The sequence below is a fragment of the Drosophila erecta genome, unplaced genomic scaffold (genome assembly GCF_003286155.1).
Source record: "Drosophila erecta strain 14021-0224.00,06,07 unplaced genomic scaffold, DereRS2 tig00000055-arrow-pilon, whole genome shotgun sequence".
NCBI classification, from domain to species: domain Eukaryota; kingdom Metazoa; phylum Arthropoda; class Insecta; order Diptera; family Drosophilidae; genus Drosophila; species Drosophila erecta.
The window spans coordinates 14,693,042-14,717,197 of record NW_020825200.1 but is presented as its reverse complement, the minus strand read 5'-3'; the positions used below and the strand labels follow the sequence as shown (position 1 = coordinate 14,717,197).

Sequence of the window (24,156 nt, the reverse complement as noted above, 5' to 3'; positions counted from 1 at the left end):
TGCGATTCGGCCTATCTACGACACAAGGCCCTGAACCGAATTCGTGTCGAGTTCGATTCGCTTCGATTTGGCCTCTTCAATGACTGGCTCTTTATAACCCCTGTATCTGCATTATCTGGCGAACGTAGATTGCGAGCTTTACTGTGTTAGAGACCAGAAGTGTTCGTCCCTTAGGTTGTGTTCGTCATAACTAAGTCGCATGTGAATAGGATTAAATAGTTCATAAAACAAAATTACAAAATGCAACTTAGAAAACTAAAACAAATACAACACAATTGGTCAGCTTATCTTCCAAGACTTTCCCAATCTTGGTGACGTTATAGCTCTGGAAAATTAACAAAGCACTTGTATTGGTAACTAGCTGCACATACTTATAGAGACCATGGCTAGTAGCGATTAGTGGTAACCTTAGTGTTCCAACGCGACAGTTTCTATTCGCTCTTTTTGTGTCACTTTTGTTATAGATAAACATTTATGGTGGCCTATCAGTATCTGTATCTGCATCGCTCTACTCTGCCTCAGTTTCAGCTCGAGTTCAGTCAGTTTCAGTTTCCTTTTTACGTGATTTCTTGTATCTCAAGTGTTGTGCTCTGGTCGCGGGGTCTTATCGCCTTGTTTGTCCAAGTGCCAGTTGAACTATATATGTATGTTCGTAATGATCATCGCCATGATGATGATGTATGTATTCCTATATAGGGGGTTTAGTACTCGTATATGGCCTTCTCATGGTTCACGATGTTTTCGTCAGCGTGTGTTTTCCCCCTTTGCTCTCGTTTTTGGTCGTTCTCAATTCTTTGGGTCGTTTTTTGTGGTTTTCGAAAATCATGTCGCATTTATTAGATCATCAAAAGGTGTTAAAGATTGTGGGGCACGTTTCAATGATAATATTTGGCCTGGCCTTTTGTACGGCATTCTGAAGCTCTATTTCAATTGTTGTTTGCCGCACTGGGTGAAAGTAATTCAAAGTTCATTAGAGATCTTCCATCCAACTGTTTGCCGGGCTTGCCCCGAAATGTACTCAGTTTTGCTGCCTATCGTATACTATTCTGATTTGTCATATCTGTTGGACGAATCCCTTATCTTTATAGGATAGCAATCTCAGGGGAATTGCAATTTACGAAAACAATAGCGTGTGGAAATTAACCGGAATACAAATGAGAACAAAGCGTCCAAATTTGTTCAGATAGCGAAATTTCCCAAGGTTTAATGGCCTTTTAAGTGGTGTCAGTATGAACGTTCATATATCTACGAAATCCCTACTTGTAAGGATTTCAAAAGTTCTTGTATATCTTTTCCCAACTTGCCGCTTTTAATTGATTAGCCAGTCAGCGCCATATCGCCAAATGACAGGCCTAGGATTGGCTTAAGGAAAATCCAATAATAAAATACACAGATAGCGAACTGGAACGGACGCCAACTGAAGCCATTGGACAACCGCAAAAAAAGAAAAAAATAAAGCGCTCTAACGGTTCATAACACAGTGTTCCCCACAGGTCCACGCCAAATTGAAATTTCAAATCAAATCAGAGCGCGGCGCAAGACGGAAATGGCAAATGATTTTCTTCCAACATTCTGCGACTCCATAACGGACAGTCAAAGCGAGAAAATAGTACGAAAAAAGTGGTCAAGAACCGAGGGAAAAATTTCATAAATTATTAACACCTCTGCCATTTGAACTGGACAAACTGGTACCCGTTCCATGTTTCTGGGCGAGTGTGTGTGCAATCGTGTGTGTGCGAGTGTAAGACGCGCCTCTCTTTGCGATTCTCATTGAGGTAAGCTGGTGCCTGGGCCAAGTCTTCGGACTGCATAATTGCTTTAATGGAATTTGATTTTACCCAACCTCTCAACACGCTCGACTACAGACAAGTGTCAGACCTATCGTACCGAGCGGAAGGCCTAGCTCTGAAGAAGAGATAAATGCGTGACTCACGGTCTATATCCCCATATATGGTGGAGTACCCGGAATTTCATAGTCTCATTTTGAAATAATCGACCGCCTTAAAAGGATTGAACTGAATAGTCCTCAAACGGCCATAACTAGCTAAATGCAATATGGATTCTTGAAATAACATAGAAGTCTTTGGAAATTTCACTAATCCGGTTAACCTTTTAAATGTAAAGCATAAGCCACCAAGAAGTGCAATGGGTAAAACCAAGTGGACAGACGCTTCGAGTAAAGCGGCTTAAAATAGTTATACACCCATATTTCCATCGTGTCACGGTGGCACCACTAGACCCCACCTTGTCGTTTTTTGGTCCATTGCAGATGATGTACAACCACTATTAGCATTAAAGTTTATTATCGACAACGACGCTGGTTCTGAATTCCTGTAAAACAGGTGCACCTTAGCATACACACACACACACACACACAGGCACCACACATCTGTGCACTCGATTGCACAGTGAGGCCATCGGAGGAGGCCTTTCAACTTTTAGCTAGAGATTTCTCCACCTCTGCCATATCACACTGGCCAAACGAAAGCAAACCACACCGTACCATACCATCCGATCCAATCCGATCGGAACCCAAAACCCCCATCCACATGGTTGCATGCAATGCAGGCGGCGCAATGCATTTGGCCGCTAAAAGCGCCTTATTTGGTTAAATTGGTGCAGATTGCTGCCAGGCCAGCTCTAAATAATAATTAGCACAGGTTTCTTCATCTTCTTCTCCTGAGTCGTCGTCGCTATCTCGCCTTGGCCGCTTCTTGTTCGCCTCGCCTTGCTGCGCTTTTGGTTTTGGTTTTGGTTTTGGTTTTTAGTTTGGTATTGGTCATTCACCAGGCGCACCGCAAAAGCCAAAAAATAAGACAACAACGAGAAAAAAACTAAACTAACCGAGAAAAAAACATCTTGTTGCATGCCACATACGGGGTGAAATTTCCTTAGAAATTTCGTGCTTGCCTGCTCTGATTTTAATTTGATTTTTACTTGATTTCCCCGCCACTCTCCATCACCATCATCATCACCATCACCATCGCCATCGCCATTGCCAGCCTCAACCTTCCCGAGCGCCTCCGTCCGCATCTGGTGGTGGCCCAGGTTCAGGTTCATAAATTTACTAGATGTTCGCCCGATTTCTTGGCTCCGCGTTGCATGTTTAATGTTGCTGCTCCGTTGCATATTCGCGTGTGCTGCATGCCTCCGTGGGCTGCACTCGCAGCCTTAACAATGTGGATGGTTCAGCTCCTTCTGCGCCACCCCATTCAACCCATCAGTTCCCTTTTTGCTAATAATTATTTCTTGGACTGCGGATTTATGAGGCTGCAGGATCACTAGGTATTGCTTGAGCTTCTTCTGCCACTTCGAAACTATGTTAAAAGCATACTATCTCAACAAGAATTGTTACTATGTGAGTCTAGATCTAAACCTTAACAGAAACATAATTTAAATAGTATCAAATGCAAGTACCTTTTATTAAAAACCTGATGAAGCTAGAATTTGAGTGCTCTTGTGACCTCTTCAAGCTTTTTGCTTAAGAAATTTTGTGCTGGTGACGACAACTAAATGTCAAATTCAGTTCGTTTGGTAGGAATGGGTCTAAAAGTGAACTTTCCAACCAGAGTAGAAGAGTAATTTGAAGTCATTTACAAATTATATAAAATAAAACATGAATTGTAAACGAAACCAGTTCATATAAGATGACAGACATATGTCTAAGGATTTAGAAATAAAACCATCAAACTTTTCGACTTTGAGGTAATTAAATATATACCGGAGGAAATGCGGAGAAATAAAAAATAACGTATAAAACAATTTGCCAATTGATGCCGATATGATAGTTAGAGCGAGACCCCAAAGGGGAGCAGGTGGGGCGAACGGGAGGGGAACCAGATGTGCGCATGCCTCAAAGGCACCTGCCAAGTCGGCCGCATGGAATGGAGTACAGTGGAATGAAGTGGAGTGGAGAGGAGTGGAGAGGAGTGGAGTGGGGTGGAGTGGCAGATCGGCTTGATTCCCGTCCGAGTCTGGGGCTAAGGCGAGGAAATCAAGTGCAGATTAATTAAATTCGATAATTAAATGAACGGGCCGCGCCGGGACTAGCAGATCGTGTCTGCCGGCAGCATCGTAGTGATGTGTCTGTGTCTGCGGCTGCCGCTGTTGGTTTTAGATGAAAGCTGCAAAAGGAAGGCCCCCAAACAGCAGCAGTGGTATAATAATAATAAAAAAAAAAGAAGAAACATTTGCACATTGGCTGCACATTTGGGATTGAGGTTGAGTCTCTTGCGACGGGTGATGATGGCGTTGGACCAGCCACGACCAGCGACTTCTTCTCCCCAACTTTCTTGGCTCGTCTCCGGCTAATGCACTTCTGTGATTTTAGGCGCAGCGAATTAATGCGCATCGCTCTATAAATTTGTCAGCAATTAAACGATCCACTCGCCCGGCTGGGCCACTAAAACTGTTTGCCCAACTTTGCCCAATCTATCAGGGTAAAAGTTGCGGCTTAGAGTGCTTTAATATGCTTATTTGGGAGATCCCTTCTTAAAGGAATGTAGGAAAGGAATTTCCTTCAGCAAGACACTAAATTAAAGCTTAACCACCTAACTCTCTAATTTCCTGTAAATTTCGTGACGTAGAGTAGCCCAAGAAGAGCATTCCAGCCAACAGCAACTTCCGTCAAAGAGAGACAAACTGCTGAAGCCTATTTGTGTGATACTTTATGGATTTTAGTCGATAAAAGCAACAAACTCCCGAACTTCATATAGTGGATAGACTTCAATGGCCGCAGAATCCTCGAATGTGCAGCGAATTTCAGTGGACTTGATTGATATTGGACGATAAAGAAACCGCTAAGGAGCCGCTTTCAGTCTCTTTAGACTCCAGCTCTCTGTCAGCATCCGTCTATATGTTTCTCTATCTCCATATAACATGTGTAGCAGTTGTAATGTATAGCTGGCAAAATCGGTGCATGTTGCACATAAATTTCATACGAGTTCAAGCCCAGTTCGCCACAAATTTATGGCCAAAGCGAATGAGGAGACGACTGCGAATGCGACTGGGACTTGGACTTGATCTTGGTTTTGGACTATGGGTCGGATGTTTTTTGGGGGGGAAATGAGTGCTTTTTGGGGCGTGTTTCCTTGTGCTCTGTCCTGTTAACAAGTTCTGAGTGTTGCAGCAGCATCCGCATCTCGTTTAATGTGTTTGTGGTGGCCATACGTAAGGCCGTTGAAAGCTAGTTAAGGCCAAAGATTGATGGCGCAAGGTTAGAGCACACATAAAATGGCCGTAGACTAGAGGGCATCAAAATAGTTGAAAATGTGTGGTCTTTAGACTTGACACTAATTTGATTCTATTTCATGGAAATCCATTTCATATCAATTCCGTTTTATTAGGACTTTGTTGAGTGTCGCATTGATAACGCGGCGTATACGTAATGCCACTTATTACGGAGGCTTTTTGTATAGTGCTTTGTCTTAGCCACTGCGATGTACAGATGTATTTCAAATTAATTAACGAAAGTATTGCTTTATTAACATTCTCTTATTTTTTAGAAGGATTTGTCTAACGGCTTACTTGGCGTATGCGTAATATCCGCATACTCTAGAAGCAATTTGTATTCTAAATGTATACAAATTTTCCCTTTATCGAACCACACAACATCTGCCATCACTTTTGATCCCAATCAAACCGTCTGAATGACTCCAGCACTTATCATTTCACTTCACTCCCCCGCGGCTGACTTGGCGTATACTTAATATGCCATTATAAATCTTAAACACGATCGCCCAGAAGGCAGTGAATAGTATAATTTCCTGCTCACCAAGAATATGGGTTACTCTGTCCGCATATTGTACGTCGCTGTGAAGGTTTGCACATGAAAACATACACATTTGCTGCCGTTTTGCCAGTGGATTGGTGTGTACCAACGAGTTCAAGCAGTTCAAAACCTTTGCACGCGAACTTATCGCACATGGCGACTTCGTCTGGTTAGAGTGGAACCAAATCGTACCAAAAACAATGCTGTTCAGGCAATTAGGATTGGGTGGTGTAGGATTAAAATGTTGAGAGTGTGAGCATGGGGATTTCCGACTAAAGCTCTGGTCATGTAAGCAAGTATTGCAATATTTTGTAATCCTCATTTATGAATTATTTTTAGAACGTTTTTTAGACATTAGTAGTCTTGAAGTAGTTCTTTCTGTTTTCTCAACTCGTGTGGACTGTTCCCATTTTGCCCCCGAGTTGAGATTGGTTTATACATATATTTAAAATAAAACGCAACGATTGCAGAGCAAAAAGTCAAAGCGGCGGTCGTCGCGTACAAAATGCGAAAGCAACACCAACATATAGTACACAGATCAGCCACAACAACAACAACAGGAACAACAGCAGCAGCAGGAACAACAAAATCAGCCGTGGAGAGTGTACACACAAACGTCAAAAAAGTCAACTGCGCCGCTGCCATTTGATAAGAGGCCACAAGTGTAAATATAGACGACTACAACAACAGCGAAACCAAAACGGCGATGTCCACGACCGCTGACTCTCCTTCTCTCTGCCTCTCCCTCACACACACACACACAACACACACTCTCGCTCTCTACCCTCGCACTCTTTACCCCTGCGGAGAGGTGGAGAGGTACTCTTTTTTAGATCTCTTGCATCTCCCTCGCTTGCGCTACTCGAATTGATTGATATTGCCATTTTGCCTTTGTCGCCATTTCATTTTTGCTTTCAGCAGTTCACCAGAGTTCATGCGTACATATATACATTAGCACACACACACATACACGCATGCAGATATACAGATATATGTAGGTGCGCGTATAATGCGTGCGTAGGCGGCGGAGGAGTGGGGAGGGGCAATACATCCACTCCCAGCTACGTGCTGCAATGCCACAAGGGGCGGCAATTAGGGGGCGGCGTGTTGAAGTCGCCTGCATTTAGGGTTAGCCACCAAATAGGTCAACACACTTGTCGATGGGTTCGACTAAAGCCTGTGAGTCAGATAAGAGGTTGTAGTAGATCGAGGGATCGGGAGGGGCGATGAGTCAGCGCGCCAATAATCAGCTGGTGATTAAGAATTAATACCAACATATTTGTATTTGAGAATAAGCAAAGCCATTGTAAAAGATGCGGGGTCAAGCCAGGGTTACACGGGGTGCTCAGTGTGTTGCAATGTGCAGGTGTAGGAACCTCGTAGTATTTAAAAACTTCCTGAAATCTCATCATTGCTACGAACACTTGGAGAACACATCGTACTTATATTACATAAAGTAACTTCAATGTAAGGAAATTTCAAGTTTCAAATTTCTGCAAATGACAAAAGACAAGGATTGAAACGCCGTAATTTATGCAACATAAATGGCCATAATGACACCCAGCGACGTAAACAATCAGCGATTTATATGGTGCCTTTAATTTTTGTCGATTATTTGATCGTAATTCTCTCCTCACCGCGCCGACTATAAAGACCTAAAGAATAAATAACGCGTGCACCATACAATTTAATAGCACAATATTTGCATAATAGCAGCGCGTGACAACAACAACAAAAGCCCGGGGGAGGGGCAGCCCCCACAGTGGGGCAATAAGTACGGTCAGACAAAAGATTGAACAAATGGGAGTTCTGGAAGCGGACAGAAACTGAGAACGTCAGTGCCGCACTGGGTAGGAAAACATATGGATATAGATGGGAACAAGGTAGTTTAATTGTCTTTCTATCGGGGATTACCAATAATTGATCTCATACCAAAACATGATCGATTCCGCTCTCAGTGAAGTCAGCCAGTGTGAAAGAAATATCTTTAAAACATTCCATCTACTTAAAGGTCTTCAAGGTGATAATCACTAAGTACGAGATTATTGCAACTAAGGATCCGTTGGATGGAATCGAGGAAGCGGGGTAAGAAGAAGGACTCCTCCATAAATTGCCGGACTAAAGAACGGCGCTTCAATGACGGATTGACAAATCACACACACACAAAAAGCCAGGCACAAACTGGGTACCCAGGACTTGCTCAAACTTTATGTAAGTATATATATTTTTGTGACAAATTTATGACTGACTTTGAGGTTCCCCCTCGCCGCGCCATTTCGCTGCTGCCTGATCAACACAATAACGACGATGCGGATGAGGATGAGGAGCGCAATGATGATGATCGTGGCACGTGAAGACATGCCAAAATGTTTATGGCTTTGGCCAAGGTAATAATTTGCCAACAACAATTTGGCGCGCACAGACTGCAGACTGCAGATGGCAGGAGGCTGTCGGCCGATGATCATAACGATGATGATGATGGGCATGATGATGGCCCATCATAATGATGATAATTTGCATTTTAAATGCGCGACAAACTGCCAGAAGACAACGGCAGCGAAACCCGCCGCCACCGCCACCAACTCCCGCTCATCTTCAACCGCATCTTTTGGCTGCCCATTTGAATATAGTCGCAGTCAACTCACATATCTAGGCATAAAGTACTCCCATCGCAGGTCTCCTCCTCGTAGAAGGAGTCACCATATTTGGCATCACACACAGGCCCAAAACGAATACCCCAAAGAAGCCACAAAGAGATCGTTTGCCAACTGGCAAGCTGGCGAGCTGGCGAGCCATACAAATTTGTCACACGAAATTGGTGTTTGTGACAAATAGAGAAAGGCGCGGAGAATCCAAGAGGGCTGACTGAGATGAATGCGCTTTTGAGGCGACAAGTGATTGAACTATTATGCTGCAGGCCCAAAATCACCAAAGGCACAGGCTTATGGGGGATAATAAACGTTTAGGCCTTCTCTCCTCATATGCATATTGTACAGTTACGGAAGTTTTGCATAATTCTCCCCATGGGTTTAAGTCGGCTCCAGAATTTGGACTGGGGGCCAGGAGATCCTCCTCCTCCTCCGATGATCGTTGCTCGTGTGTGTGAACTATTAGTGGATGTCCTCAAAAGGAGCGATGACAGAGGATCTCTTAAAGGAAGTTGGGGTATTCAAAAGGGAGGAATGCCATGCTGATCTCAGTTGATTATTCTGCATTTTCTCGATCGAAAGTAAGAATGTAAGTATAAGTACGCTCCAAAAGAATTTATAATTACAGTTCTAAGGATCTGTTCAACAAAATGATCTAGTATATATATTATATGCCTGCCTTTATCAATTTCAACGAAATGTTATTATTAATAGTGATGAAAGCAGGGCGTACAAATATTTATTAGCCAAGAAAGATGACCTTTGACAAAGGCTATAAGCCAAGTAACATGGTAAATGTACCATATACAGCACACTTTAAATTGCAAGATACCAGCCCAAAGATCACTTACGAGCAGCCAGATAAGTGGAATGCGAGCTTAGACGGCACAGTCTACAATGATGCACGAGATACACAAGATATCATTATTATCTGCTAGATAAATCACTATGCTCGCAATATCCGGCCAAAACAGATAACGATCCCAGTGAAATGGCAAAGTTTTACCCATTCACACACAGACACACGCGCGCGAATATTTTTAATAGTTTCTGCAGCTCTTGGGGCAAGCCACAAAAATCCACAAGAGACCAACTAATTGAGACATCATCAGCAGATGCTGCAAGTGGCCAGGGGGAGGAGCCACAGGATTGGAAGGAGGCTAAGTAAACATAAAAAAGAATACTTCTACTTCAGCTTCAACTAAGGAAGGCAGAAGGCAAAAGTGTAAATATCACAGAAAGCGCCAGAGGAAGTCGAAAAGCTCATCCAACTGCACTGAGATAAACACCGCAATGCATTTAACAAGATTTAACAACTAGAAACATGGTTTGAGTTTAAGAAAGCAGCAACCTTATAATTGGTTAGTACCACTCCACATAGTTATACATTTACTATAAATCCATTCCACTTCCTTTCAAAATATTGATTCGAATAAATTCTTTTAAGCTTGTCTCAGTGTAAGGCCCGAGAACATAAAAATCAACAGGAACGGCAACTATTTAATGGCAATTTTACAGCCTGCCATCTTCTATCTTCTATCCTTGAGTGAGCCAGCATCTCAACTGGTGCCCACCGTTTGCAGTCCGATGATGAGGATTAGATGCCAGGGCAGGGGCCAATGGAGGAAGAGGCGAAGGTGATCGCGGATCTGGAGTCTGTTAATTTTTTGTCATTTGCGGTGGCAAGGACAGGACAGGAAACCAACTGGTCCGAGACCGTAGAATCGTTTAACGATGGCACTGCGGCAACTCTGGCAACAACTAATTTGAGGTTACAGACGTTTGGGGTCGTAAAAAAGCGAGGGACCGAGTGAAAACTTCATTAGAGGCCACATAAAAACGCTTTGAAGAGGGGCTAAAAAAAAAAAAAAAAACGCTGGCAGATAAATAATGTGTCAGAAATTCAATTTGGGTAAAAGATTTTTGGCCAAGCTGACTGGCGACTGACTGATTGACAACTCTGACTCCGAGCGTTGACCTCTGCGCACTGCTCTGTGCTCACAATTCGGTTGCTTCGAGTACGTGATCGCATAATGAATAACTTTCAAATTGAATAATCAAACAGACTCGCACACACCCCTCGAGATCTTGGGGTGTGTGTGCGTGTGTGTGCCCCGTCTGTGTGTTGGGTGTCATAAAGCCAAGTCGAGGCCAGCACAAAAACATGGCCCAGAGTGTTTGCTCGAGTCTGGCTCGCTTGTCTTGGGGTCACGCGCATCGTGAAGGAGGCAAACAAAAACAGAACGAATAGCAAACGAAACTGAAAAATTCTTTAAAAGCCGTAAAAAAGTTTGACAAGATCTCAACTGCGGTTTCACCAGGAAAAGAGAGATAGAGAGAGAGAGTGGGAGAGCCGTGTTTTCAGAATTAAAACTTCAGCAATGGTAGATAGGATCAAGTTTTGGGTACTAAAATTTAAATGAATACCTATGTCATACTCATTAAACAAAGTTTGATTGCTATAAGTAACGCACATGGAGTATTATTCTTATCAACATCGCAATAGTATCGTATCCCATTTCGTACTAATAGGGTAATTAGTAATCCCTATATGGCATTCCCACCTGCTCCTAACTTCCCGATTCGAGCCCAGGGCTTTTGAGGTCGTTTGCCACACAGCCCCCCTCCTACCTCCCGTGCATATTGCATATCCCCCTTCACAAATTGCTTAAAAATGTTAATAAGCAAAGGCATTTTGGGATACACACGACACTGGCCGATCCCCGGTCCAACCCGATCCTATACTATATGGTGTGTCGCCCTCTCCCTTTCGCACTTACGCACCGAGCGAGTGTTCTTTTGTTTCTGCTAACTCATCAATGATTTTGCTCACGTTGCGACATTTTGTCAATATCTGCGCCAATGATCGTCGCCGTTTGGTCTGACCTACCCCTAGCCCCCTTGGCCCCCTCCAAAAGCCCTCCTTGTCCCCCGATCCTCTCCAGGCACTATAATTTCAACTGCTGCTGCTTCTTCTTGTTACTTTTGAGCAGGGCGCGAGCGTCGTTCAATGATTTTTTAATTGAATTCTAAAAGCGTTGTCGATCCTTTGTTGTTTTTGTTTTTTGGTAGCTACGCTTTGGTATCTTTATATGTATAGTCCATATGGGTTTATGTGAAGAGAGAATCAACCTTGTGGTATGTGAATTTTATAAATGAAAAAAAATTAAAAGTAAATAAAATAAAACAAAATCTGAGGCTTGGAGACTCACAGCTTTTTTAATGGATAAGGCGCAAACTTTGCATGGTGGTATTGTTGTTGTTGTTTTGCTGATTTTATTAAGCGGCAGTTGGTGTTTTTTATTTTTTGTTTTTAATTTTTTCGCGCGCTCTTGGACTTGACAATTACATGGACTTTTTCCATGGCATTTCAATGACGTTCGTTAAATTTGTTACAGTCATGGTTAACACAGAGACAAGCACTCACAAACACACACTCATGTCGATAAAGAGAGACAGATACACTTGAAATTTATGGGCGCCTAACTTTTTTTTGTTAACGTTTGTTTTTTCGTACCTCGTTTTTGTTTTGCTTTTGCCCATACGGCAGCTCAGTTCAAGTTCAATTGTTAATGTAAAAAGCTGCACACACACTTAACAGCAACAACAACGACAACAGCGAACAGCTATCCCTCCAAATGCCATTAACTTGTTCGTTTTTTATATTATTATTTAATTATTTGCCATTTCGCTTGACCAGATTGTGTAGGCAGGTATTTCACGAACTACATATGAAAAAGAAAAGAAAAAGAAACCATCGCTAAGAGAAGACCCAAAAGCAGTAGAGACCTTTTGATATCGCTTAATTAATATCAATTACTATGCAATTAGAGATCGCTAGGCTAAGCAGTCGGCATTCAGCAAAAGGTCACTGGAAATTGATGAACTTTTGGCTTTCTCCCATAAAAGGTGCGGTGGGATCAAATACTTAAGATTGGTCGAAACTGAAACGTTGATGGGGCGGAGATGCTGAACAGTTCTGCTAAAGTTTTAAGAAATATACAAACAAAACGAACATATCGAATATATTCCTTAGAGTTTAAGCAGAACTGCTAAATCATTTGGACCCCCGACGTTTACAATATAAACGTAGCCCCAACAAGTATAAAAAAATCGTAATTATCGTGTAAACATTTTTTTCCTTGCATTAATAGATTTTCTCTTTTATTTATGTATTACTTGTGTTGTAAAAATAATTACTGATCATATCTATCTTATAAATTCCAACAGTAATTTTTTTTACCAAGCTTAAAATATAAGTTTTGGTCTCTGAGAAGCAATTACTGAGAGACACTGACTTGTTTACGAAGAAACAACAATAATCGTGCATCAAAAAATGTTTAACATCGTGAAGAATACAAAAAATCGTTATTCATTGCAATATCATATATTACACAAAATATCTTAATGCACTGCAATGGAACTGTTCTTATTAATCTTATCGATTTAATCGATTTTCCCGTAGACTATCGATTTAATCGATTTTGCCGTAGACTAATCGATAGTTATCGTCAGTTTGTGAAGCTTTTTCCATCTCCTAACTCACCGATTGCTGTAGAAATGTCGATTGGCTCTGTGCGGGTGTGTCGCCAAAACCAATTGAACACTTTTGGGCGACAACAACTTTGCTTTGAGCTCGACTTTGACTGAGCTCGACTCCAACCTGAGTGGCAGTCAATAATCAGTATCGCTGTTTGTAAGTAAGTGTGTACCTTGGGTCCTTACTTCACTTTGGGTCGCAGCCAGGCGGAATTTTTCGATTTTTTTATTTGCTTTGGGCTGTGACCGCGACGCGTATAATTTACACGTTTTGCTCATTTGCGATTCTAGGCTCGCAAGCTGCGACCGAAACAGAAACAAAACAAATGAATTTAAATCCGCACATACCCAGTACCTGGTACAGTGAAATCTTGTATATAAAGAAGTTTCATTGCGGAAGCGTTTCTCACCATTTGCCGGTTTTGCGGCTCTTAGTTTATCTGATAATTTATTGATACTATAGTGATTAAATCAAATAATGTTTTCAGAATAAAGCATTTGAAAATACTACAAAAAATGTAGAAATATTTCTAAGTGTGGGTGGTAACAGCCTTAATATAAGCAACTTTTAGATACATTTATATAGAAATGTATATTGAAATGGATCATTCAGTGTCCACTGTTCCTTACACTAACTGGTTACTGGGACCTTAAGCGAAATGAGGAAAGAGGGATAGCTACTGCGTCGGCGCGACGGCTGCTTTATCTGCTCCTCTTCTTCTTCAGTCTGAGTGAAATTCCGACAAGTGGCATAATTGCGCCCTGCGGCGGCTACCGTGCTAAGAGGGCATGGGCACGAGGGACCCCGGACTCCGGGCTTCGGGAGGGGCGGACCCAGGAGAAGTGGCCATCGATATGCGGGAAAAAATCGCAAATCATAACCACGGCAACAACAAACAATAAATAAGTGCAGCAGCAACTCACAGCGAGCAACGTGCAACGTGCAACTTGCAACTTGCAATGTGCTTCAACTTGCATGCCACGTAAGGCAATTCCAATGCCAAAGAGCAACAAGTGTGCGTGTCCCAAGTCGTTTTGACTTTGCTGCGAGTGCAAAGTTGAGCGCACATAAAAAATACCAGAGGAGTATGGTGATGGGGTGGTGGAGGAGCTGGCGGATAACAGAGGGCAGAGGGTAAAGCTGCTGCGCAGTCGCCTTTAAAAGTCATCGGCGACTTAATGCACGCCATCCGCATACAAAGCAATATGGGAGCTAAAATCATTATTTAATTCACATGATGCTCTTCCGCAAAAGGATGTGCTTCTAATGAAGATTTTTACAGAATAAACAATACAACCGAAATCATGTGAGTGAGTCATTTAGGGTCTGACTTTTGAACTGCATTCCTACTTTGATGAACTCATTATCTTAGCTTATCCTAAGACATTTAAAATAATCGCACTGTAAAATCGACATGCAAAGCTAAGGCACATAATTTTCATTATTCATCCACCATCCACCATTCACCAGAGAAGTGTATTTGCGGATCGCATTAATGCAAATGGTAGCTGCTTATTACCCCGCATTCGTGTTGGGTCCCTCTGATTTCTGCCTGACTGCGACTCATTCTCGTTCGCCATTCTCGGCTGCAGACAGACAGCAAGTCAACATTCCATGGCCACTCGCAGGGCATAAGTTCGCGTCAAAGGTTTCGGAGTCAAGTCAAGCAAAAACAAAAAGAGGTCCCCAGCCAAAGCAAAGCAAAGCCAAGCAAAGCAAAAGCAAACCAAAAGCATCAAGTTGAGCGGAGTGCCAACGAGTGAAAAGCGCAAAAGGCAAACAAGAACGACGAACGACGAGCGACGGCTGCGGATCGGATCGGAGATGCAATATAACCTTTGCCAGCAGCACGGGCAGTTCATATTGATATCATGGGGGTACAGTGAAGCCTCGCCAGGTAAGGAAAAGTGTGTGTGCCAGACTTTAGCGGCGTACTCTCTAAATTCATGTCTTCAATTCCCTAGGACCTTCCTCACACTTTCTGACTCTACAAAATGTTTTTTTTTTATCAAGGTGAAAATCTCTTTAGCGACCTATCACATTATCAGTCGCCAGCAGTGGTATTAGCCTGGCCGCAGTGGAGATGCGAACGGGTCGCTTCTGTATGGGATGGATGGTTGCCCTTTCCACCACGACTTGCCGACGTTGGGACTGCGGTGCTGACTCGTTTTGCATTTTAATTTTGCCCGGCGAGCGATCTTTTTCATCATTATCATCATCGGCGTCGTCGTCTTCGTCGCTGTTCGGCATCAGTTGCTTGTTTATTTTTATTTCTGATTATTTTAATTTTAAAGCTGCTGCAGCTCGATACGTTTCTTTATTTTTTATCGCCACTTGTCGGCCATTTGGGCGTTCATTTGTCCCCGCATCCGTCCCTTAACGTTTGCCATATTTGGAGGAGCTGGAGGAGCCGGTCAAAGTCAAGTCAAATCGAGAGACGCATTGAAAGTGCGGTTGTCTTTTTATTCTGGGAGGGAATTTAATTTTATTTAATGAAAATTTGCATGCTGAATGCTTAATTTGCCGCTCACAAATATTCGATGAACTCGTCGAATTCAGGAGTGGTTTCGGCCTGGCTTTTTTTGGCTTGGTCAAAAGGTTGTCAACTTGAAAAGAGAACCCTCAGGTACAGTTTCCTGAAGTATATAATACATACGTATATGTATGTACATTCGACAGTTAATTCAAGATCTTTTCTGATCCTTAAACATGTTTTTGTTTAAACGTTTTCTATCGATTAATAAATAAATCGCTATCTTATTTATTCCCGAATTATTAAGTTCAATCCAGTTTAAGAAATTTGAAACAATGCTAATTAGTCTCCAAAATTATACAAGCATGACCAATGATATTTCTTAATGATTAGCAATATTATGATAGATTCGACTTTCAAATGTTGAGAAAAGAAAAACATCAATAAACTCATGTGGCGGTGATCTGATCAATAGTATTTTAAACACATTTAACATAAGAGCAGTATTAGCCACTTAATTGCTTTGGTGACTGTTCGATCATACTTTTTCGCTACTTCAATTTTGCCTTTTACTTTTAACCGATTCTGTGTATATTGTTGTTTTGGCATTAAAACTCTTTGTGTTTCACAATGTGCATGTCGAACAGAAATTCTCGTTTTTGCATGCTGGCTGCGACTGACCAAAGCAAAAGCAAAAGTCAAAGGTGAGACCAGATACGGAGCCATGACATCATGGCTCAGATACTTGACTTCCCGGCAAGTGAACAACCGAACCGACCCAACACTAGTCAATCTAATTAATCTATCACGGAGTAGCAGAAAAGTGTCACACGCCCATAAATAATGTCCGTATAAATAAAACAAATCCCGAAAGCTAAGGCTAAGGTCTGGGTGAGACAAAAGTAGTAATAAAAAAAACACAAGTTGGCCCGAAACAGAAACCATTTGATCATAAACTGCAGCAGCAGAAAACAGAAAAACAGAAACAGTAGGCCACCGCAACTCCACAACTCTTTTGACCAAGGCGTTGACAGCCACCACAATGGCCATCGGCCTTTCGGCACAGTCCAGTACGAAATATAAGCCCGAAAAAATAGAGAGCACAATATCAAGTAAAGTAAATAAAAACAAATAGCATTGCAGCAGGCCAGTCGTTGGATTGGGTTAACTTCTGAGGTACCCTGTGACTCATACAACGCCTTGTGTTTCTGTTAATATGCCTTATAGAAATATTGATATTATTCATATTGCTCCCTCGACTACAAAAAAGGAACTTTTATAGTACAGCTGCCTTTCCAAAAGGATTTTTATTTGAAATATATTATTTACGACCTTCAAACAAGTTAGTTCGAATATGTTATATGTATCATAACATAATAAAATATAATACAACATGAACAAAATTAATTTCTGATGACTTAAGATTCCTGTTCAGTGACTCTGCTTATAGACCCAACAGTCTAGTATTTATCACAGGGTACTAAAGAGCGGCCCAGAAATAATAGCGTAAAGCGATAGCTAAACTTTCAACAGCTTTCCCCTCTCCCCGAACCACTATTGTTGTCATAATACTACGAAACACTCCATTTTGGAGTTTGGAGTACAAATGGGGGGATTTGTGAGGGGGCATGACTTACCGGAATAACACCAGGCTGGCCATACTACTGTTGTCTCCGTATCAATTTCCTTCATTATGGGGGCTCAACATATTGTCAAACCTCCGCCGTCGTCAACCGATTCGATTTGCCCTCTCTTTCTGGCGATCCGCGGCTGTCTCTGTCGCTCTGCTGGCTGCTGCAAGTGAAGTGAAGGCAGGAAATAAATAGTGGTAGTAAAATACAAAATGAAAAAAAACAGAAAGAGATAGATATGCGGTAAAGACAAATCATGGGGTTTATAAAGTTATTTTAACACTTTACGCTCGACCACTTCTTCAATTAAGTTGCCAGGTTTTGTTAGCCGTTTCACTTGTTTTGACCATTTATGCTGCTAATTTATCTCTGTTCGTATTGTCCAAGTCTCGGTAATCATTATGGCTCTATGTAGTTTTTCTATCTAAGTATCTTTGTGGGTTTGCTTGTCTTTGGGTGTTTGCTTAATTAATTTGCTGGTTGTCAAATGGTTGTTGCTGTTGTAGCCTAAGGTTTGCCATTCTTTCTGTTGTTTTTGTGATGTGGGTAATTAAATGATATTAACTGCTGCCACAATCAATTTGTCGATGGTCTTTGGCAAATGTTTGGCCATTACATGTATGACACGAGGGTAAATTGATTAATAAAGGTTGAAATTTGGCCGTTACTGATGTAAAATATTTAGACATAGTATATTATATATTATTATAGGATTTATAATGGTTTGGCATTTTGATTTGAACAGTAAACATCTACAAAATCTACTAAACATTCGTGTGGATAGAATCACCTATCAAAAATGACAATCAAACTTGTTTCGAACCTGGTTAAAACTGTATCGAAACTTTAACCTTTTCGGGTTGAACAAAACAAAGAAAAAGTTTAAGTTCTCTCGCTTGGCTGTCAAATATTTAAACAGCTTTTGCATTTATATAATGCATTTGTTTCTCGTTCGGCTTCAGCTTCTATTTTTTAAATTACTTTGTACGAGAGTGTATTGTGGATTTTTTCTCAAACTCAAATTGAATTTAGAATTTACCTTTTTGATTGTTTAGGCGATGTTGTGGCTCACTAATTAAATGAAGTGACAGACTGACTAATTTGTCGGTTGTTTAAAAAAAGGTTAAGCTTTTTTTACGTTAATTGATTAATTTTATATATTTTACTGCTTACTTTTAACGCTTATTATTTACTATAAGAATCATACAATTTATAAACATTTAATGGGGCGTAAACAATATTCCATATTTGGCTTATAAATTATTTCCGTTCGCTCAATTTCAACTTTATAGCTTTGCTTTTAATTTTCTCCACAATTAATTTGTGTGGGTTGTAGCTTTGAATTTTAGCATGGTTTATTTAATTTAGCTTGTGACTTTTGACTTTTAAACTTGATTTTTTGCGTTTCACTTTCTGTCGCTCGATTAGCATAAGATTTGGGATTTCTTTCTTCGCGGCGTTATCACTTATCTCGCTCGCACTCTCCGCCCATCTCTTTCATTGTTTTCAGGTGCTGTCTCATTCATTAATTGGTGGTCACGTGCCCAGCTTCCCGAAACAGATTTCTATCTCTGTTGTCAAAGTGTCGTTAGACACGTGAGTTTGTTGTAAAAAAGCGAATAGCCACGAACAAATGTCACAGTGATTTTTTATCTCTCCGCGGACTATTTTTAGCTGGGATTAGTTGCGCTGGATTTGTGACATTTTCCGGCCCGTTTTTCTCCTGTCAAATTTGTTACCGTTACGGCTATGTGGTGTGCTTCCGCCGTAAGCACTTTTTCCAAACTTTTTTAATCTTTCATTTACACAACGCCCCCACACTCACACTTTTCACCTTACTCGCGTTCTGTACGCTTTTTTATAAATCCTCTTGATTTATATTTTCTCTATTTACGCGCGCTTGGCGCTCGCGATCGTTGATAGTTGATCTTGCCGATCGCTGAAATTTCGATCACTGATAATGCCGCGGCTCTTGTTATTTATATTCGCATTCGCACGAGTTGCCCGCCGCACGAACGAAATCGTACTGAACGTAAGTTCGAGAGAGCATGAGAGCGCCCCCCAACAAATAAGAAAACAAAACGGGAATGAAAGAATTAGACGTCACGCCGACGTCCCAATACTCTCGGCAAATGTAACTTTAATATATATATAAATATATACAGATACGAAGACAAGCCAAATTCATTTTCCTGTCATTTTTGAGCAAAATGTATATTTATTTAACAACGTATAGTCCATATTAGAATTATTATTAAAGCTTTATGGATTGGCAAATTTGCGGAATAATAAAGAAAACCTACGGATCCACTTCATAACCCATCCACATTACTTTGCCAATTCGAAACGAAATTGTATTTTATTATAAAGTGATGTGGAGGATGTCCCCTTCACAATGTTACAAACATCATATGAAAATTATAATGCCCTCGAAGAAGCGTATAACAAGCATAGAGGCAACAGATACTCCTACTCCAAGCCCCAACGTCGAGGAGCCGGAAAAACAGCTGTGTAGCAAAACAAACGGACCGAAGAGAGCGCAAGCTAAGAGAGCGATGGGGCGCTTTATCAGTACAGTAAGCGCTGTGCGCATGCGACAGGTGCTTATGTTTTGTATGACAGTGTTTCCTCTAAATAATAGCATATGAAATGGCGGTTGTTATTGAACCAAAGTAATATTAATTTTAGTGATACTTTAATACATCTAGTAATACATGGAATAGCTTCTGGGTTCTTATGTAAAACTGAACAGGATCTTATCAGTACGGTGAGTTCTTGATCTACAATCAAATGATGGTTTTCAGTTTGGTTTCTACTGTATTAAGCTCTCTGGTCTCTGTTTCGATTTCCCTCTCCCTGACCGATCGGCCCCAGTCTCTCACACACACACAACGAAAAGGGTTCACTGAAGGTCAGCTGGTCAGAGTTCAAGTGGCAGTGGGAATGAGCGAGCGAATCGCAACGATAAAGTAAAGTCATAGAACGAACAACATCAGCGGCTTTACAACTTCGGAAGACCTCAAAAAGGGTCGAATGGGGGGTGGGGAGGCGCGGTTGGTGGGCGGGGGGTTTTCTGATGGATAACAAAGTGTAGGCGTGTTTTGTAACTGTATTTGTATACGGAGGCATATCTGTGTCGTCGCTGGCCATTTGATACTTTGGCCTCGTCACTCGTCAATCAACACAATAACAAAAACAAAAAGGAGGGGGAGAGGTGGGTGGAAGCGAGACAGGGCGAGAGTGGAGCAGACATATTGCAGTTGTTCGCAATGCCGTTGTTGTTGCTGCTGTTCTTGTTGTCTGGCGGTGTTGCGTTGCACTTTCCTATTTGCCCAGTTGTTGTTCGATTGAACTTCGCAACAAAACCAACAAACGTTCGAATAGGAAACATATGCATATTAATTGCCCATATCCCATTATTCTAATGAAAAAATCGCTGTTTTTTTATTTTGTTTCTCCGCTTCGAAAATGTTCGTTATCGAAAGACAATTTCCAATGTAAATTGAAATCGATTCTCCTCCAAACTGAACGACCTGAACAACCTCAAGAGTCGCAGACGTCAAACGTAGGGATCGCATATTGCGAACCGTATTTCCAGTTCCGAAACGCCAAGCATCCACTAAAAGTGTTTCATCTATGAGAAAGATTCCCTAAACATATCTAGACTTTGATGACAGGTAAGTAGATAACTTATTGTAGTTTTTAGCTTCTAAAAAGGTGATATCGGTGTGAAAATAATTGTTTATTCAATTTTTCCAACGTGCCTTGACATTTATGGAGATGTTCTTGTAGAATATTTAAACTTAACTCTTATGTATGTCAAATAACAATTTTTCTTCGCAATCAGGAAAGTTTGAGGTACTTATGGGCGTGCCCCAAGCTTGTGGGCCAAATGGTGTTACCCAGTGCCAGGGTATATTAAGAAGTATATGTACATAAATATATAGGTATGGTCGCGATCGCATTTATGTATATATAGCCAGGCTACAGATGCGAGATCCGCACACTTAACCCAAAACGAGACCAAAAAGGCGAACAGAGGCGACCGGGCCATGACGGGATCTCGGCGTCGACCGACGATGCGACCTGAGTTGGCGGCGAAATATTTTTAGAACTTTGCGACCGACGGCGACGACATCGGTAAAAGCGGCACAGCGGATGGGACGGGGGCAGGGGGAATGCGGGTTGGGGGCGGCATGGGGGCAAAGGGGACATGCATATATTGTGGTACTTCGGTATCTGTATCTCTGGCAGCCGCAGCTCAGGTCTGTTATTTTTTGCTCGTATATTTATTTTTTGCAGGGCGCTCGGCGAGCGAGCGAGAGGTCAGAAGGTCTGTGATCTTTTGCAAGTTCGCTTGAGCGCAAGAAAAATTCTCCGAACTGCCAAGAAGAACAAAAGGCAGCCTGGCCCGTCCAAGTATCTGTGAGATACATTTCTGCCGCTCATATGTACGTATATGTATATCTATACGTACATATGTGTGATATAAGCATCGTACATTTTGGCCAGGCAAAAAGTCAAATGACAGCAAACTTTCGGTTAGATAAATAGGTAAATAAGGTATGTATCTCTATTTCCGACGGATATGATATACCCAGACTACAAAGTATAAATAAAATATAAAAGTTCATTAAATTTCATTAAGCAGTTTTATTGCATATCGAACTTTCACGGGAACTGCAGTTTGCCAACACCAAACCCGACTTGATATGTTTTTCAGCCTAGACACAAGTGTTAGCCCACTGTTGTTTTTGACACATTTCAGATTGCACTATTTGCCCAACTACTTGTCAACCACACTTTATTGCACTTGTAAAGCAGCAATAAATCATCGATATTCAGTTGGCTGAAACGCACACTGTCATTTAAGTTCTAAAGCAGAAAGGTGTTATTATTTGGAATCCTATGTGTGTAATAAATCTGTTTGAGTTCCTAAATCACATTCTTATACGCAGCAAATGCACTTCGTCTCATAACGATATGAATAATTTTGTCATACATAAGCCGGGCAAGCATACAACGTTCGACATCCACGCAGTACGTCAATGAATCAAATATTTGAAAATGTGTGTGAAAAGAGCCACAGGTCGAAGTAGGTACATATACATGGGGCAAGGTGAGGTAGCGCAGTGCCATCCACAGAAAAATAAAATAACAACTTCGACTACAGTTGACAACTCGAAGAGGGAGATACCACAGAATGCCGCCAGGTTGGCTGATGAGGGGCAAGTCAAGGTGTGTTGAAGTATTGCTGCCCGTGTCTTCAGCCGTATTTGTGTGGGACGATCGCCAAACTTTGCCAAATCGCAGGCCCCAGAAAGAGAGGCAAAATCCACAGAGACAGAGATGGATGCAGATGCCGCTTTTGTGGCACAAAAAAATAAAGGAAAAGACCAAAGACAGTTCGACAGTTCAAACCAATTGACTCGTTTGCCAACACGCGTCTCCAGAAAAAGAACTTCCAACGTTCAAGAAATTGGGAAAAGCTGCACTGCATATGGACAGAGACAAATATCGGGGATAACATGTTCTTTGCCTGTCAGCATCGCAGCAGGCCAGTAATCTGACTTTTTAGGTTTATTTTATTAGCTGGAAACGGGATCACTAATAAGGTGATGAATGGAGAAATCAAAATCAATTGGTTACACAAGATTAAACTCTTCTACACGACTTAAATATATAATTTTCGTTCGGGCTAAACTACCTTTACTATCTTTACCTCTTCCTTTTATTAAGGTTGAATTCGTTTTGTATTATTGATATATTAAAAAAAGGATTGAAAAGGTTTACAAGACCTGCTGGAAAAATTAAAGTATTCTCGTCGTCTAAGACGCGGTTTTCGTCGGGAACCCCAACTAAATGTATTGTAAGTTACTTTGGGCCACTGCTGGTCGCAATGTCAGAAATCGTTGTCAGTTTGGCAGTCCGTCAGTCATTCAGCCCATCAGTCCGTCAGTCAGTCAACTCCGAGCAATATAAAAGACACAAACACACGGGCACACACTTCCAAACGCAGACACTTGCAATTTCTGTTGCCGTTTTGTTGTTGGATTTTTTGCGCGCATCTAAAAATAAAGCAACACTGAAAATGCTAATGCCAAGCGGCCGACCGAACGACCGACCGATCGACACCGACATCGACCGATGCCCACAGACCTCAAAAACGAGCGCCCGTTTGCCCTCACACAGATACACACCAACAGCCCCCAGCGCACACATATGCAAACATGCAGGCGTACACACAGATACGTGGACGATCGGCGACACACATGCAAACATGTCCCCAAAATGACAGCGACATATTGCGCGCCTCGAGTTCACTTCATTCGAGAGTTTGAACCGATCTGAATATAGTCAGCGTACCAGGGTGTTGGTGCGAGTGGGGGTATCTGGCACATACGTGGATATATGTAGATACTTGTAGACTATATACTCTAGATGCGCGGCACACGCTGTTCGGAATCTTGGCTGAGTCTGTCAATTGCTAGGATATACAGTGCGTACCGGCACCTTAATGCGCTGGAGGATTCACTGATCCCGGATGTAAAAGCAGATGGAAATCTTGCGGATTCAATGCAATGCACATCTAATTATAAAATTTGTCTCGAATTTAGTTAGCATTAACCAAACTAAACTACGATTTACAGATAAATTCTAATGTCGCTGAAGAAGTGATCATTGCAACCACATTTATCATCAATAACAATAAGTAAGAAAATGTACTTTGCTTAGATAAGTTTGCATTATTAAATGTCTAAGTTGTCATATACAAAGAATGATCTGTGCTTTAACTTTTAATCAAAACGGAGTTCATTCTTTTTCCTACTTTTCTTTAGCTCCTGCCATATCAGTGTATCCCAACTATTGAGTATTAATTGTAGTTTATGTCTTGGACAAATGGCCATAACCCGCACTGTAGTGGCATACAAAAAGTATTTATCTTTTAGCCATTTTCATTTTTTGTGAACCAAAACTACAACTCAACTCTGTCAGACGACAGACTGACTGCAGAGTCGTTGGGTTTGGGTTTGGGTTTGGTCTTTGGGCTTTGGGCCTTGGGTAGAGGGACCTGAGACTGAGACCTGGGATCT

General features: G+C 41.6%; 1 protein-coding gene across 4 annotated transcripts in view; it reads right to left on the bottom strand.

Moving 5' to 3' along the window:
* The window catches only part of LOC6542041 (maternal protein pumilio), a 55,996-nt gene that overhangs the window by 26,918 nt on the left and 4,922 nt on the right, over positions 1–24,156 (bottom strand). The window contains exons 1-2 of one of the 4 annotated variants that reach the window (XM_015158987.2): positions 18,102–19,101; positions 17,069–17,225 (exon numbers count right to left, since the gene is read on the bottom strand). In XM_015158987.2, coding sequence (XP_015014473.1) covers positions 17,069–17,123 — 55 coding nt within the window. In that variant the 5' untranslated portion in view covers positions 17,124–17,225; positions 18,102–19,101. Of the gene's footprint in view, positions 1–17,068; positions 17,226–18,101; positions 19,102–24,156 lie in introns of those variants that run through there. The other 3 variants (XM_026979453.1, XM_015158986.2, XM_001969840.3) reach the window with 3 other exon arrangements.